Source organism: Podarcis liolepis (genome assembly GCF_965112155.1).
Source record: "Podarcis liolepis genome assembly, chromosome: 5".
NCBI classification, from domain to species: Eukaryota; Metazoa; Chordata; class Lepidosauria; order Squamata; family Lacertidae; genus Podarcis; species Podarcis liolepis.
Genome location: NC_139556.1, coordinates 94,165,289 through 94,182,523, shown reverse-complemented (window position 1 = coordinate 94,182,523; position 17,235 = coordinate 94,165,289). Strand labels below are relative to the sequence as shown.

Sequence of the window (17,235 nt, the reverse complement as noted above, 5' to 3'; positions counted from 1 at the left end):
TTAAGCGTGCTAAGAGCTGTGAGGAGACCCCGCTATTCCCCTCACAGAGCTACAACTGATTGCAGTCAATCCCTCTTCCCATGGGAGTCTGGGAACTGTAGTTCTGTGGGTGGAAAAGGGGTCTTCTAACAAACAATTCTCAGCACTCCTAGTGAACTACAGCTCCCATGAGTCTTATAGGTAGGTCAGGACTGTTTAAAGTGCTATCACAGTGTTTTAAATGCATGATGTGAATGCAGCCCAAGGCACGTCAGGGAGAATTAAAATGAACTGGGCGGAGAACAATGCTAATCTTGCTTCCACTTTCAGCTCCACCAATGTTCTTCAAGCACTTTCTCAATGGTTCAAGGATGCTTCCCCACAATCCATTCTTGCTTTGCATGTAACATTCCAGTTCTTGTGCTGGACTTCCCCTTTGCTCGGAGCTCTTTGCAAGAGAACAGCAAACTTCTTGTCTCCCAGAGGAGGAGGCATGCTAGGCTGGTTGTAGGGAAGAAGAAGAAAGAAGCAACGTGTACAAAGGTTCCTTGGGGCATCTGATCCGTGAATATTACTCTTTAATTCCTTCACCATGAGCTGGGAGAAGAACCTGTTTGTGGAACTCCTCCTGGTTGCAGCTGGCGGTGAGTAGATCAGTATACCCAGTTATCACTGTATTGTGTGTTGCTTTGTAAGGATACAGGGATGCAACAGACTCTCTAGCTTTTCTTTGCCTGTGTTAAAAGAGATAGTATTTTCTACAGGTTTGTTGTTTAGTCGTTTAGTCGTGTCCAACTCTTCATGACCCCATGGACCAGAGCACGCCAGGCACTTCTGTCTTCCACTGCCTCCCGCAGTTTGGTCAAACTCATGCTGGTAGCTTCGAGAACACTATCCAACCATCTCGTCCTCTGTTGTCCCCTTCTCCTTGAGCCCTCCATCTTTCCCAACATCAGGGTCTTTTCCAGGGAGTCTTCTCTTCTCATGAGGTGGCCAAAGTATTGGAGCCTCAGCTTCACAATCTGTCTTTCCAGTGAGCACTCAGGGCTGATTTCCTTAAGAAATCAGCAGTACAGCTTGTTAAGAAATCCTTAAGAAATCTACAGGTACAGCTTGTTAAAAGCTGTGTTAAAAGAGATAGTGTTTTCTACAGGTACAGCTTGTTATGCAGGAGTAGGGAAAGCCTGTACAGGATCATCTGGTGACAAGATCCACTCCCCACAACCACCTTTGAGCTTTTTCCTGAAGAGCTTTGCTGCCATTAACCTTCCTTGCGGCCCTGAATCAGGTGTGACAAAGCTTTGACTCTCCAGATGTTGTTGGACTGTAGCTTCCATAATCTTTGGCTATGCTGGCTGGGGTTGGTGGGAGCTGTAGTTCAGAAACATTAGGAAGGACCAAAGTTTTCCCCAACCCTGCCCTAAACAAGGCATGTGCAAAGAGGCTTTAGAGAGTACCTGCATGGGGTTGTTTACTGCAGTGTTTTTGATAGAAAATCTAAGTTTCTGGGTGGTTTGGTCTACTGAAGAAGCCTAAATATGAGGACACCTCAGTTGTGTTTTCTGTTTTGTACCAAATACACATGTTAAAGATAAATACGGAGAGAGCATCAGGCTACTGCAAGGCTACAAAATACTGTGGAAATATCCCAAGAAATCAAATGTAGAAGAATGGATGCATGGGATTTGCAAGGCAATCTTGCCCATTTTGTCAGACTCCCTGACAAAAGGTTCCATGGGAAAAGAATAGTTCTTTTTAAATCTAACTGGCAATTTTATTCTACTTAAACATTGGAAATGCAGAGGTGTTTATGGTCCTGAGTTCAATCAGCAGAACGTTGTTGATAAAAATGCTTGATCCAACCTAAGCTAACCACTTTCCAGTCCTATTGATTTTAGTGAAAGAGTTAAGTACTGTACATGTGTATCTTTTGCCTCCTGGAGTCAGTTTTCTTCTACCTATCAGCAGATCCTTTGCAGGGCTGCAAGTTCCTTAAGTGGGGAGTGATATTAGGTTTATTAGATAAATGTGTCCCAGGAGGTCTTATTCACTTGAGGCAGGCAGGACTCATACATACTTCTGCTTGCCCCATTGCTTTCTCCTGGGGAAACCTGCTGTTTACCGTTGCATTGGAACAAACATCAATGGCTTTATCTGCAGATTGGTGGACAAATGAAAAACCACTCAGACCCATGCCTAGAAAGAGGGAAACCTATTGGACTTTCTAGTCACAGGGCAAGTGGGAAATGTGGATGAGCCCTAAGAGCAACACATTTGAGGAGGAAAGGTGTACAAGTCATCACTGCTAGGTCTGGGCGATATCGGGTTTTCAACATCACGATAAATCAGCTAAACATTGCAATATACTGATATATCACAAAGTCTGAAATAAGGATGGAACTATGTAGAGGCAAACAGTTGGGCTGGGCGATATCTGGTTTTCAACTTCATGATATATCACCAGCTAAACATTGCAATGTACTGATATAGCACGACGTCTGAAGTAAAGATAGAGCTGCTTTTCAATTTTGTGATGTATTACCGTCTATATATCACAATGTCTGAAATAAGGATGAAGCTATGCAAAGGCATTGGCTGGCTTCACGGTTTTTCCCACGCGGTGATTGTTGCATAGCACATGTGCACAAACATACATCATAATTTGCAATATATTGCCAGGTCAAAAATTATGAAACCGATATCATGATATGGACTTGAGCCAGGTTTTGGATGATATATCGCTCAGCCCTACTCACTTCCCATGTCTCCGTCTTTTCAGAGACATGACTCGAGCTGAGAGATGCTTAGAATGGAAGGGATTTTTGGAAACGAGATTAAACTTACTCTCTGCTTGTTTGCAGCTGTTTTATCCTGCAGTGGAGAGGTGCAGGTTGGAGCAACTCCACAGCCCATTTCAGTCTTGCAGAGAGCCAATCAAAGGATCACGACTCTTCCATATGGTCATTCAGAAGTTTCAGTCACACAGATAGGCAAGCAATCTGTACAAGAGGCTACCCAGAGAGCCCAGTCAGTGTCAGCATTACCTGAAGATGCTAAGATGGTAAAAGCAGATTCTATACCACCAGCCAAACAAGTTTCAGTCCACAAACAGGCAAACACAGCAGCCACTCCTCTAGAAACATCTGCAAACCCCACAAGTCCAACCAGTCAAGCTGCAAGTCGCAGAGTGATTAAAACTACAGTTGTTGCCAGGAGCACAGCCGTACAATCTGAAACACAAACTGATGAAGCTGGAATCCACGGAGCCATAAAAACGACAGCGGCTGCTCAGAGGACAGCTTCACAACCTGCAGCCCCAAACAGCTGGAACACTGCAGCTCCTGCCTTGCCAGCGAAGGCAGGAAATGCAAAGAAGACAGTAGCTGGAACAAGCGACAAGTGCATCACACAACATGTGCCAGCCGGAACGCCAAGCACAAACAGTACAGCCCACAGCAAGATGCCATCTGGGCATAAAGCCACTGTTCCTGAGCCAACAGCCCCAGTTGGGCCAACCCTCACACCCAAACCATCGCCAGCTGCAACGGGGGCTTATAGTGTTTCTAATGGAACTGCTGAGTGTATTAAAGCATCAGTTGGCTTGACAATGATAGCTAAAAATGGAAAAACAGTAAGCTGCATCTTCCCCCTTTTCCATTATTCCCCCCCTCCATTTTTTTTGTTCAAAATATCAAAACAATCAGTTAATTCCAGGAACTGTGATTCTGGGTTCCAAAAGCTATTTCAGAAAAGCCTTAGGTTTGCATCTATAGCATGGGTAGTATCTGATGCCGCCATGCAGTCAGCGCAAAGATTTCTGTTCATGCAATGGAACTTCTCCCTTCTCCTTAACAACTACTAATACTACTTTCTTATTTGTACCCTGCCCATCTGACTACTTTGCCCCAGCCACTCTGGGCAGCTTCCAAGATATATAAAAACATAATAAAACATTAAACATGAAAAAGCTTACCTATACAGGGCTGCCTTCAGATGTCTTCTAAAGGTTATTTAATTACTCATCTCCTTGACATCTGATGGGAGGGCATGAACCCCCAGAGCAGATTCAGGGGTTGAGCCAGGGGAGAGATGGAGGAGATTCATTGCAAGAACCCTTGCGCTAATGGAACAAGTGACTTAGTGCTACTTAGTGATACATGCCTTCCTCCTGCCCCACCCCCCAAAATAACAGGAACTGTAGTTTACACCTCACAGCACTACAATTCCCAGCACCCAGGACTCTTTTGGAGGAAGCTATGTGCTTTAAATGTATTTGAATTGATTCAGTTCATACCCCAGGAGCCCAGGGCAGCAAACAAACAATTAAAAGATCTTAAAATTCCAGTGCAGATGCAGACTGGGAAAGATCTCAACTTAAAAAAGCTTGGTGAAAGAGGAAGGACAACAAAGACAGTGCCTAATATTCAAGGGGAGGGGATTCCATAGGATAGATGCCACAACTTTGAAGGGGTGGGTCCTATATTGTGTGCATTGGACCTCCTGGCAAGAGGGTATCTTCAAGGTGCCCTCACCTGTAGAGTGCAGAGACCAGGTATATAACTAGGTACCTGAGGGGTGAGACAACCTTTCAGGTGTTCTGGTGCCAGGCTGTATTGGGTTTCATATACCAAAAGAAGTATCTTGAATTAAGCTCCATAGCTGATTGGCAGCCAATGAATGCTGTGGATGTGACCAAACTCTGACATAAGTTATTGGTCGGACATAGCACCAAATCAGGATAAGGGAGGTATGTGGAGGTATTGGGAAAGGGATGTGTGTGTGAACCTGTAGCTCACTTCTTCGTCCCCATTAACAACCAGCAGCGCCAGCCCACTCAGATGGGGAGTGTCAAGAAGGGACTGTGCAAGAACCATTCTGACCTGAGCTATGTGATGGGTATAAGAAAAGGCTCCCAGAGGTGCTGCTGGAAGCAAGTGTTGTTGAAATAGATGGGACTTCTAATAGTTAGCAAGGGACTATAACTCTCATCATCCCTGACCATTGGCTGTGCTGGGTGGGACTGATGGGACTTGGGAGTCCCCCAACATTTGAGTGGGTGGGCAGGTGCACAGGTTAGCCACCCCTGTTTTAGAAAGAAAGCATGTGTCAGGCCGTGTTGGGATTCATGCGCCGTTTCCCTTTTACAGAACAACCTGGAATACTTCAATATCAACCCAAACACCACGCGTACAGTTGGGATGTGCGGGGTTTGGGTGTCAACTCTGAGAATCTCATTTGAAGGTGGCTTCATACGTTTTACTTTCACCAAGGTAAGCATTTTAACCAGATGTTGTTTTGGGGGGAGTGAGGAGGGAATCCCAGAACGTTGGGAATTTTCCTTGGAAGAGTGATTTGACATTTGGCTTTGGCTCGCTTTCAGTGGTCGAGCGTGAATTTTACCTTAGTTCAGTAGGCTAGTTTCTACACATGCTCACCTCTATTTTTTCAGGAGGTTTTTAACGTTGGCCTACTAATAACTTCTGGTTTGTGCATTTAAAGTGGATTAAAAAGCTTTCTCTGCCACACTGGAGCAGCAAATCCACTTCAAAAGCAAAACAAAGAAATGGAAATGCGGCTTAAGTAGGAAAATGCATTGAGAAATATGGGGTAAGCAAATGATTCACGAGAAGCTATGTAAACACCCTGCAGGCAAATTGGGATGAAAGAAGCAAGAGGGATGTTTATTGTCGTGCAACTGCCCGTTAAACATGTCAGGGGATGTGTGCGCTCTGTTTTCTCAACAGGGGACATGTGAGAACTCCTCGTTTGGAAGGGCCCCTTGCCAAACCAAAGCAACACCCTAGTTGTCAAACAAAGACCCAATTTTAAGTGTTTGCTCCGGCTGCTCTTAAGAGAGTGGTGTTGTTTAACTGAAGTAAGAGCCTTAGAAACTGTTGTGTCGTTGAGAGCCACATCACAGAGTGGCTTCAGTGAAGATGCCGAGGTAAAATTTTGAGTTGGCCACCCCAAGCAACACCCTCCAGAAGCAACGCAACTATTGGTGCAGCATTGCACAATCCAGCCTCCTCTTTAAGATAAGCATTCAGAGGCTGTTGAGTTTGAACCTGCTCTTTGAAATATATGCAGGCATGAATTCGGCTGCCAGATTCCCAGTGTGTGTGTGTTTGCCTTTCAGAAACTATTACAGAGGCCTTATTCTGATCAGTTAGATGTGATTTTGTACAGAGTGTGCCTTCCATTAATATGACGCATGCATAACCTGAGATCAGGTGTTGTGTGCTACAAAAATTGGATTGTGAAGTGTGTGGGAGGGAGAAGCTGCGTACTTGCTATACCTTTAAAGTATTTGAAGCACATTTCCCCCCTCAGGTTTGTCAAGTGTTCTTGGGAACTGTAACTCTATGAGGGGAAAACTCATGCTGCCCAACTTTTTCAGATCAAAAACCAGGATGCACGTCTTCCAGGGCACATTCCAAGGGAGCTACGTAAGCTGCGTGGCAATCTCACCCTGAAAAAAAAACACTTTGGGGGGGTGTCATCTTGCAAGGTGCCCCAAAGGCCCTTTTAGGGGGGACAAGAACGCATGAGGTCACTTTGGCTGGGGAAACCCAGATGGGTGGAGTATAAATAAAAATAAAAACTTTTTCCGGGACACTTGGTGGGTATGAAAACAGCAGCGCTTAGAATTCTTTGAGGTGAAGAACATGCTTCAAATGTGTTTTAAAGATACAGTGTAGACACAGCCAGAGAGAAAAAATGAAAGCGTCAAGCCTGCTTTGGGGCTACTCAGAAATGGCTTTCAGGAAGCTTCCAGAAAAGGAATGGGGAACTTCAGGCCTGGGAACCAAATACATCCAGCCTTCCAGTGCTCTGTTGGGCTCTTGGGACTTTCCCCGGGTCACAGCCCTCACCAGCCATGCCCACATGACAGCATGTGGTAGAAAGGTCAGGCTTTTCTGTGGCTCAGAGTAGCCTACTGCACATAGGTTAAGAGTCATATCCGTTGCCTCTGGCCTCACCCGCCACTGAAATGTGGCCCTCAGAAGATTCCCCATAAGGAAGGTTGCATCAGTTGGCCTTGGTAATAAACATTGCTAAATGAAAAATATTCTGATGTACCCCGGAGTCCTCAGGAGAGTGCTTACCCCTCTTGCACCCTGGCACCTCTTGGATGTCACAAGAAATACCAAATTCGCCGGGTGTCTGAAGCATTTCCCCTTGCTTTACCTAATGGTAGGGCCAGCACTGACTTTGAGGCTTTGTTATGATATGGGCAAAGGTTTCAGTTCTAAATGTTTTGCTCTAAAGCGCCCGAGGAGCATGGCTACATCCCTGCTGCAGGTACCATGTGGACCAAGGAACTGCTTTTCCAGACATGCACATCATACTTCCCAACTACAGAGCATGAGTCGAACACTCCAGTCCTCTATGAAGGGCAAATACACTTCACAAGCAGCTAGCACAAAAGAAAGCTCCCTTCTGTTGTATTAGAGGAGGATATATGGCCTGAAATAATAGGAAAAGGTTTTAGTTGGTTTCCACTGAACTCCCTCTATCTGCCCTTGGTCATGAACCTTCTATGCATCTTCTTGTGTTTTCTAAATTGTAAGCAGTGATATTGGATAAAACGATACTTGCTTCCTTCCTCCCCCACCTTTTTTTTTCCCTTCCCCAGAGTGGAGAAGTGTACTATGTCAGCGTGATTGAAGCTTCTTTAACTGTACCATCTGAGGGTAAGTGACATGGCGATTCTTCCCCTGCCTTTGAACAGTTAGCAATTACGAAATCTTGAAGATTCTCTTAAGAGTCAATGCACTGGGTCACAAAACTCATAGCTGGCATTTGAGAAGCATGTAAAGGAAGTTGTCTTTTTTAGCACTTTACTGCGTGCATTGATTTAAGATGTGTTGGGGATGAATCAAGCTTTCCGTTTCATTTTCTCTCAGCTTCTATTTTCTCTAGCCTTCAGTTTGACCTGTTTCCAAATCAATTTGCATTTAAAAAAATAATCATGAAAATCTGCATGCATTTTGCTTACATTTCTCTTAATATACACATTTTTGTGCACCAAAATGAACACATATTTCCAAGCAATTTTCCCTAATATTATGCTCCCCCCCAAAAAAAATTATATTAGGTGGTATTCAGCTAAATTTTATCCAGCTGCTGACATGCATCTGTCTTGAGAGACAATGGAGTGTGCCTCTGGGGGTGAAGTTAAACCACCAGAGGATCACAGCGCCTGCTGTGGCTCAGGAGCATAGCATGGGCAGTGGCTGCCAGGGTGATGGCCCTGAGCGCATTTTTCTGGGGGGCGCTGCTCACGCCACCCTACCAGCCCTGTGCCACTTTGCAAGGCTAGGATCAAAGAGTGCATGGCTGCTGTGTCCTTCGTAAGCCAACCTCCCCAAGCCACTTTGCAAGGCTGAGATGATACAGTGGGAGCTGGGCTGGCAAGACAGGATCTCTTGGCCCTCTGTGCCCTGCCCACCTGCCCCAGGTAAACATGCTCCACCACTGCTGGGGCTGCAGAGACTGGTAACTTCTAACTACTGCCTCCTGCATTAGTTCTGCTGTGTGGGTCATTCCATGTCAGTTCAACGTGGTCATGCCACCCACCGTCTCGGATTTTGATGAAACATGGTGTACACCCTTCCCCTATGGTTGAAAGAAACCCCCTTAATTTTTTCCCCTCTATCACAAACGGTTTTGATTTTATAGCACTTCAAAGTTTCGTGAAATCTGCATTTCTGTCCCTCTTGAGATCCTCGGCCTTGTGTATATTTTATTTTATTTTTCCTCCATAACCAATGATCTGAAATTTTACAGAGCTCAATAACATGATGAGGATTTCAGAAAAAAATACACCAGCACTCAAAAGATTTTATAAATGCCTAAAAAATGTATAAATGTAGTTTTTTTGGCGGAGATAAGAGGCAAGAGGCACCCTCTTATTTTAGACGGTGGAAGGGGCTGAAGCTGCTTGCCTTGCATTATGTATGTAATGAGTTTGTGGGAGAAGTGAGATTGCATTTAAGGATTCCTGGGTCAAGACTTTCCTTCTTGCCACCGCACTGCACTTTTTCTGGATTGCACTTCTGAGGCTTATTTTATGAGGATAAAAAAATGCACTCATGGTCATCTTTGGTGTACTCAAAATCAGTGGAACTTGAGCATACATTTCGAGTACTTCTTAAAGTACTGACTTCAAAGAAGCCGACTCTCTGCAGAATTTAGAATTGTAGCAGGCTGTTCTTTTCCTGAATAATCATCCACTAAGAGTCAGTTGAATAATAGCAACACATGAACCCCCCCCCCCAAATCCTGGGAACCTGTAGTATACCCCTCACAAAGCTATAATCCCCAGTACCCTTAAGAAACCAGTTCACAGAAGTCATGTGCTTTAAATGTGTAGTGTGTGCGCAGAGCTAGTTTAACCCTAGTTCTTCATAAATTTGCACAAATGTCTAATGACCAGGTGGAACACGCACTGTAGGAGACAGCTCCAGAAGAGGAGCCAAGAGAAAGCTGGTCTTAGCAGAGCTGGTGGAGGATCCTCACTGCCTTGTCTGCTGTGGTCAGGTGGATCTAGTGCTATGGAAAGACAGTTCTGGGACTGGAGGAGATGGATGAACCTGTAGCTTGCCGTATGTGGAACATATTTGCCTTCCACCGTCAGGCACCCAGTTCTAAATATAAAGGGGTGGCAGACTGGCCGGCCAGTTGGCAGGTAAACAGTCTGGTGATGAGGATTTGTATGGTGGCTTTGGGCTGCTCTTGGGGGTTATCTCAACCCCTGAGCAGATCTGAGGTCTTAGTGTTTGCATTTGAACTGCCTGCAATCCATCCTCTAAGCAGCAGACCTAACAGCAAACCGAACAGGGGAACGTGCTTGATCTATAGCGGGGTTTCCCAAACTTAAGTCAACAGCTGGTTTTGGACTACAACTCCCAACATTCCTAGCTAGTAGTAGTAGTGGTTGGGGATGATGTGAATTGTAGTCCAAAACCAGCTGGAGACCCAAGTTTGGGAAATCCTGAGTTATAAGATCTTAGCTCAAGCTATGCAGCGCCTACTGCACATCACTTGGTGACCCTTCATTCAAGGAAAGATTTTGCCTCCAGCAACACCATTTGTCGTTTCTTTTTATTTCTGTATTCTTCAGGTGTGCTGTACAGTGGAATTAAAAGCGACCAGCTCTTTTCAGTGCCTTTAGGGAATTGCTTCAAGTGTCTCAGCATGCAAACCATAGAGATGTCCAACAACCTTCAACTCCTGCTTTCCAGCTCTCAACTTCAAGCCTTTAATATCGTTGGCAACCAGTTTGGGAAAGGTTGGTAGCAGTACTTGTCACTGGACCTGTGTTAAAGCACTCCTTCTCATTCAGTTGATTTAAACACACCACTGTGAGCAAGTCCAGGCTAGTAGCATGTTTTTAAACAGCTAGACACTCCTGCTGCAATCAAAACTGTGTGAAGCATGGTTCAGTTTCAAGTTATTATCAAGGACTTTCTCTCAAAAAACATATGAAATGCAGGTTCAGGTAGTATTCCTTGCTTTCATTTGTAGCTTAACTGGAATAGCTAGTTTGTTCATTTCACCAGCAAGCACATAGCAACCCGTGTGACTGTGGCAGATGGCAGCTCCTTTCCCACGGCAATTGACAATTGCATGGGGATCGCAGGTAACCTGAATGCATGAAAGGGGATTCCACTCGCTATCCCCAGCCAACGTGCCTTCGGCCAATGGTCTGAACAAAACCAGTATGCATGCAACTGTGGGTGCAATCTGTGACCCTGCCATTTATTTGCAGGATTCCCAGCTGCACAGAGAGATGTGCCATTCACACGTTGCAATTTATAGGCATAACCCACACCTTCAGTTGAACAAGTGAGGACCAAGAAGGTGGGATCCAGATCCTCATACCCACGCAATGGCTGATAGGAAATGTTCGGTTCACATTTCTGCACTGAGCTTGTAAATTTTCGTTTAGTCCTTCTGAAAATTCGCCAACATTCTAGCGTGCATATCTTGGCACATTCACACTTCTACGCAGCTTTGCCCAATATACACCCTTGCAATTCATGTAATGAATTGTGTTTGTTATTTTCACATACCTGTGCATTTTTCTCAGGGCTGTGATGTGAGGGTGGATAGTTCTTTGGGGATGTGCAGGCTCAGAGGTGACTGACTCATGAGATTTCAATTCTGTGATCACTGACAAGCTCTAGCTCAGGTCCGACCATGATCCTGGAGTCTTGGCCTGCACCGAACACCTCTGCCTCCAATACTGTTGGTCCAGCTACCTCAATGATCGTACCTTGTTGCAGTCAGAGTTCAGGCTGTTGCTCAGGGTGGGGTTCATGGCACAATATTGTAGACATGTGAAGACTTGGCAGAGGAGTTTCAGTCCGAAGAGTCTTCCCCTCCACTCTTGCTTACTGACATCCTTTTAACTGGGGATGCCAGGGATTGAACCCAGAAAGGTCAACCCCTGGGCCATAGCTTCTCCCAAATGGATTGGGGTGCGACTGTCAATTAAAGTATTTAGTATCAGATAAGAGGAACCAATATGTAAGGCATTCAGGCAAAGGACAGGTAGAGGGAAACCATACATCTAGATGCGCAGAGAGAGACCCAAGCAGTCTCCCCACACTGACAAGATTCAGGGGCAGACTTTGGTAATCTTTCATAATATAGTGCCCTGTGTGAGGCCAAAATCTGGCGTCCCCCAATGGATCTTCTCAGTTATGGATCTTCTCAATTTTTCGCCCCCTCGGCTCAGCGTCCTGTGCAAAGGAACTGCCCATCCTTCCTAAATTCGGCCCTGCCAGACTGAAGGAAGTTTTAAAGCTCTCCATTGAACCAGACTGGTCTGCCAGCATCATCTGACTTCCCAGGCCAAGAGGATTCTGGGTCTCTTGTAAATTCCTAGCCAAAACTGTAATTCCCAGTGCCTGTTCCACAGAATCTCCAGTTTGCAGCCCTGCCATGCCCAATATAATGGTTTGAAATGGACTATAGATGGATGGCTCAAACCCTGATTAAAGCTAGGAAAAGTTCCAACCTACCTCACAACAATTAACTTTTATAAAAAAAAGTTGCCTTCCATGAGCATTGGGGAAAGGATATGCTATGCATCAAGAAATTAAAACTGACCAAAGTGGCAGCTCTACAGACAGTGCTCATGGGTTTTTGTATAATTATCAGTAGCTGTATTTTACTGAGCAAGAAAATGATGAAAGCACATGATAATTGTGTAATACGCCATAACATTCTGATTTTTATTGCAGAGAAAGAATGTGCTCTTGACAGAAACAAGAGATTAATTCCAGTTACCGTGGGCCTCAGTCTCGCAGGATTATTTGTCATTGTCTTTGCCACCTGTGCGATTTACAGAAGAAAGCGCACCTCAAGCTATGAACGAATCTAAACCACTTCATTAAAGATCTGTGCAGCAGCGAGTGAAAAGGTTGTAGATAATGGAAGGAACGCTCTGCTTCTGCCTACTTATTTGATTGTGGCAACTACAATTGTAAACTGTTTGTGATGTGTATTTACTTGTGTGCACTTGAAAATTGGCACTATTATGTTGTTATTTCTATATTCATAACTTGCCTTTCTGCTTAGACAAGAGCAGTTATATATATCTATATATATCTAGGGCTATGACCTTTAAGGAGGACGCAGCAGATTTTTACAATTTTTTTCAGGTTTCCATCTTCAAAAAAGCATTTCCCCTTCTCTCGTACAACAGGGAATGCTTCCATTCTATCTTGTCTCATCTATAAACTAAGGGTGTATGCTTTTTGCTTCAAACTATGGTTGTTTTTACTCATATGCAAATATAATTAAATTAATAAATTAACCAACTAAAATTTCTTTAATTGTGTCCTATCCCTAATAATAATAATAATCTCTTTTTCCTCTATCTTTCACACATACAGAAACATATACACATCTCACCCACATCTCTGTCTTAGGCCAGAGCAGATCTGGGAGAGCCAGAACAGAAAATGGTCCAAGGAGCCCAGTTTTTACACCCTTCTGGACAAAGGCCTCAAAAGAAAATCCCAGCACAGCTTTGAATAAGGAGGTGCCACTCCCCATGTCCTATACCTAGGATGGACTCATGTAGCCAGAGTGATGGGAATTTCTTTTTGTGGATGCAGGTGGTAGCATTTATTATTCAGATAGTTTGATTAGATCTAGATTTGAGCAATGTAAAGACACGCAACTATTTTTGGAATGCAATGATTGCATTGTGAAATCTTGTGTATATGACTTGCAACATCACTTCCACTGCAGTGACTCATTTAACACTTTCCCATCGGGTCTCCTGAAGCCTCTTTACCAAGAGAGCCAAGCAAAAGCCATTCTTATAATCATACATGCAAGACATAGTAGGGTGGAGTGTCTCCCAGGTTCGTAAGTCCCCCAGCATTACATAGAGCCACTGGCGGAGGAACAGGAGTGTGGAGGGAGCGGACCGCCCCCGGCAGCACTATTCCAGTAGGGTGGCATTGTGGCGGCCTCCCTGGACACACGCCGCCTACCCCCTTCACACACCAGGTGCCACGCCCCCACAGGCAGCCCGTCACGCCCCCAGAACGTGCGCCACACCCTTACGGGTGGTGAGCCACACCCTTGCAGGAGGCATAGCACGCCTCCTGGGGGCGCCAGCCACGCCCCCACCTGCTCTTCACCCCCGGCAGTGGAGCATGCAGCTTTGCCACTGCTCGGAGCTTCCCAAAATGGTACATGGAGACTCCCCAGCTTTCTCTGGCCCTGGGAGCAGATCCTGTCTCCAGGCAACTGTAGGGGTTTGTCAGGGGTCACGTCATTTGGCCCCCAAAAAAGGCACACCAGGTGCAAGCAACCTTGCCAAAGAGTTCCCTCCCACCCCTAAAAGTGTTTGATAGATATAATTTCCATAGAGGAAAAAACAATTACTGCTACTTGTGAAGAGTGGCATAGTATCTGCTTTACTATAACAGGAGTTGTGAAAGTGCTATAAAATGTTACCATTGTGGGGAGGGGCATAATGACAAGAATATATTTTTAAAAATAATGGAAGTCATTAGGGCTTAATTGATACCTCAACGACTTCCACATGTGCTGTGTCAGGAAGATTTTGGGTGTCACATGGCAAAACAGCCTGTGCTTTCCCAAGCTCACATTCCCAGCACGTTCGGATGCCTGTCTCAGCGACGTCTACGCTGGCTTGGTCGTGTCCGCAGAATAAAGATGGCAGGATCCCCAAGGATGTGCTCTAGGGGGAGCTGGTTTCAGGCACCAGACCAGCTCCGCACTACAAATATGTAAATGCGGCATGAAGGCATCAACCTCGCTGTGTGGGAAATCCTTTCGGAGGACCACAGTGCCTGGAGTCAGACAGTCAGGTTGTGGATCCACAGCAGCGACCACAGGAGGAATGACCACTTGAAGGAGTGCAGAGAGAAGAAATGCCATGGTATACCCGCATCAGCAGAACTGTGCGCCTTCATCTGCCCCAGCTGCAACAAAACATGTCCCTCCCATATCGGTCTCTACAGCCACAGCAGGCACTGCAACCTTCCAACAGTTTGACTTCACTCCTAAATGTGCACTCCTCCATTGTCTCCAGAGACAGGCGGATGTAAACAACTGACGTTATGTAACCCTATTTATATAAAAGGTCATTGGGGTTTTGTTTTTTAGGGTTGCGAGGATCTCATCAACTGGGACATTCCTAATTTCTTCACAGCTTTCCCCGCCCTCAGCTGTTTATAGTGTCATCTTGTTTGGAATCTTGGCTTCCACATGATCATATGTCTCACAAGGGATGCATTTTCTATGGTGCTTGCCTCAAATGCAAACCATCAGTTTATGAAGAAGCCCTGCTAATAACTAAACAATTTCAGAAGAAGGAATGATAGGGGAATTAACCTTACTAGATATTGTAGACAAGCTGTATGTAAAATGTGAAAATGCCTTCCTCATGTGCCGAATTAAGATGGCACCACCAGTGTATTCATTACATTACCACCAGTGTATTCAATACATTTAATGTATTTTTAATCTTTGTTGGAAGCCGCCCAGAGTGGCTGGGGAAACCCAGCCAGATGGGTGGGGTACAAATAAATTATTATTATTATTATTATTATTATTATTATTATTATTATTATTTACAGAGTAACAAGCAAAAAGAACAGGTCTCCACCCTGAGAAGATTACAATCTAAAATTCAAGAGAGTGGCTATTTACAATTACAGGTGCCACATAATACTCATTCCACAGGGGTAAGAAATTGATATTTTAGTGTGGCAGCAGCTGCTCTTTGGAACTCCCTGTCTCCTGATATTGCTATCAAGTGCTCCTACAGAAGGAAGGGTAGGATGTAAATTCAATAAATGTTGAGGCTTTTGCTCCTTGGCTGTGAAGATACATGGCAAAATTGCATGTCACAGTACTTAATCAATTATCACTTAAGTGTATGGTAAAGAAGGCAGTGTCCTGTGACTCTTGTCTGACTGAAGCATAATAAATGCATTATACAGTTCATTTCTGATCTTGGGTTAAGTAGCAGAGCCAATAATTTTGACAAAAACATGATTCAGAGGTCATCCTTGAAACACTGTTCTTTGTTTATAAGAGAAATGCTTACCAAAATTGGTGGAGTCCTTTTCCTTGAGCCCACCTTTCTCTGAAGGTAGAATATTCTCCATCCTTGTAGCAATATGTCAAATTTATTTTGGCATTAGAGACATTTTACATGCATGCAAATATTCAGCCCCATGAACAGGACTACTAATTCCCATAGATAGGGTGAGAAAATAGTTTCCTAATCACACTAAAATATGTGTCCTCCTAATGTCAGTAAAAACTCCTATGTATTGGCTCATTAAAAGCAACAACACTTTATTGTGGTTTTTTTAATTAAAGCTTAATGAGAACAAATTCTTGTGATGATTCACATTATTAAGCTGCATATTGTTATTTTCTAATCTAAATAGACAAGTAACTTCTACACACGTTAAATGCTACAGTATTTAGCAACCTCTTTTTCAGCAAAACTCAGCATTGCTTTCCCAGACTGCTAAATGATTACATAGGTTGCCACCTAGTGTACTGAAGCACATATTACCCAGTCACCAAAGAGCAATATTGAACTTGATCTGTTCTCTTTGGAACAATCCATGAACACTCAGTCACACCTGCAGAATGGGGATAACTGACAAAGTTTTCGTTGGTTTGCATTTTGGGCAAACCTTGTCTAGTACGGTGCTTTCCTGTTTCTGCAATACTCTCCCCAGAGAGAGTATATCTGGCGCCTTCGTTGCATATATTTAGGTGCCAGGCAAAAACATTCCTATACTCCTGTATATCTCCAATATAAGTAGAAGCAGAGATTTCTTTTCACCAAAAATAAAAAAATATGCACAGGTTGCCTCAAATAAATATTTTATATTTATATTTTATATAGAAGAAGAAGAAGAGTTTGGATTTGATATCCCGCCTTTCTATATTTTAATTCTCTTTCTTTTTCTTTCAAGTGCTCTGTGTTTCTGCCCATTGTCCTGTTGCCTTTGCATTTCTTTGCTTCTGGGAAATCGAGATTAACGGCCTGCCCTTTTAAAAATTTATTTTTTAAAATATTAAATGTATACACTGCCCTCCATCCGAAGATTGCGGGAATTGTACTCTTCGCAAATGATACAACAGGGTACGCACTTGGTCTTGACCGATAAACTTGTACAAGGCTGGGATGTGTGGGGAAACCAGGAAACATAGTTTGATGCTGACTAGCTTATAGTATTTTTCTTTTGTTAACAATCACTGTGAAGGAACCCCCACCCTGCCCTGTAACTCATCTTTTCAGCTAGGTTATTTAACATGCTATTATTTTCTGCTTTATATGCACCATGACAATCTATCTAGCTATGCTGCCTTATTTTCTGCCTTATACACATTATGTCTATATATATATATATATATATATATAGACATATGCGCGATTTTAGCTGTTCTTATTTTCATCTGTGAGCTGTCTTGAGTCCCCGACAGGTATTTATATGTGTTATAAATACATATAGAATAATTATCATCATCTTCATTTGGCTTTGTACCTGGTGACCAAGACCCATTATTTGTTGTTTTGCGTTGTTTCGTATTATTCTTACTATAACTTCTATACAGAAAGCTCGGTGGTTGATCTATATTTCTCTTTTTTATTATTATTTTTTAAAAACCCATAAACCACTTGCAGACGAATAACAAGCGTTCGTGTTTCTGAGGTGGCCACACGCAACTCTC

The 17,235-nt window shown here is 43.9% G+C and overlaps 1 protein-coding gene across 1 annotated transcript; it reads left to right on the top strand.

Annotated features, from left to right (window-relative positions):
- The first annotated feature begins 225 nt into the window (after positions 1 to 225).
- LAMP3 (lysosomal associated membrane protein 3) lies at positions 226 to 12,818 on the top strand. The gene is made up of 6 exons (XM_083504394.1): positions 226 to 623; positions 2,841 to 3,610; positions 5,127 to 5,249; positions 7,616 to 7,673; positions 10,106 to 10,273; positions 12,234 to 12,818. Exons 1-6 carry the CDS (start codon positions 572 to 574, stop codon positions 12,371 to 12,373), a joined length of 1,311 nt encoding a protein of 436 aa, XP_083360520.1. The 5' UTR covers positions 226 to 571; the 3' UTR covers positions 12,374 to 12,818.
- The last annotated feature ends 4,417 nt before the right edge of the window (positions 12,819 to 17,235 follow it).

Bases quoted from the DNA above. Each gene is read 5' to 3' on its own strand.
- LAMP3 (XM_083504394.1), top strand. From the start codon at position 572: ATGAGCTGGGAGAAGAACCTGTTTGTGGAACTCCTCCTGGTTGCAGCT. The intron at 3,611-5,126 runs GTAAGCTGCATC...TCCCTTTTACAG, and splicing joins TAGCTAAAAATGGAAAAACA to AACAACCTGGAATACTTCAA. The intron at 5,250-7,615 runs GTAAGCATTTTA...TCCCTTCCCCAG, and splicing joins TACGTTTTACTTTCACCAAG to AGTGGAGAAGTGTACTATGT.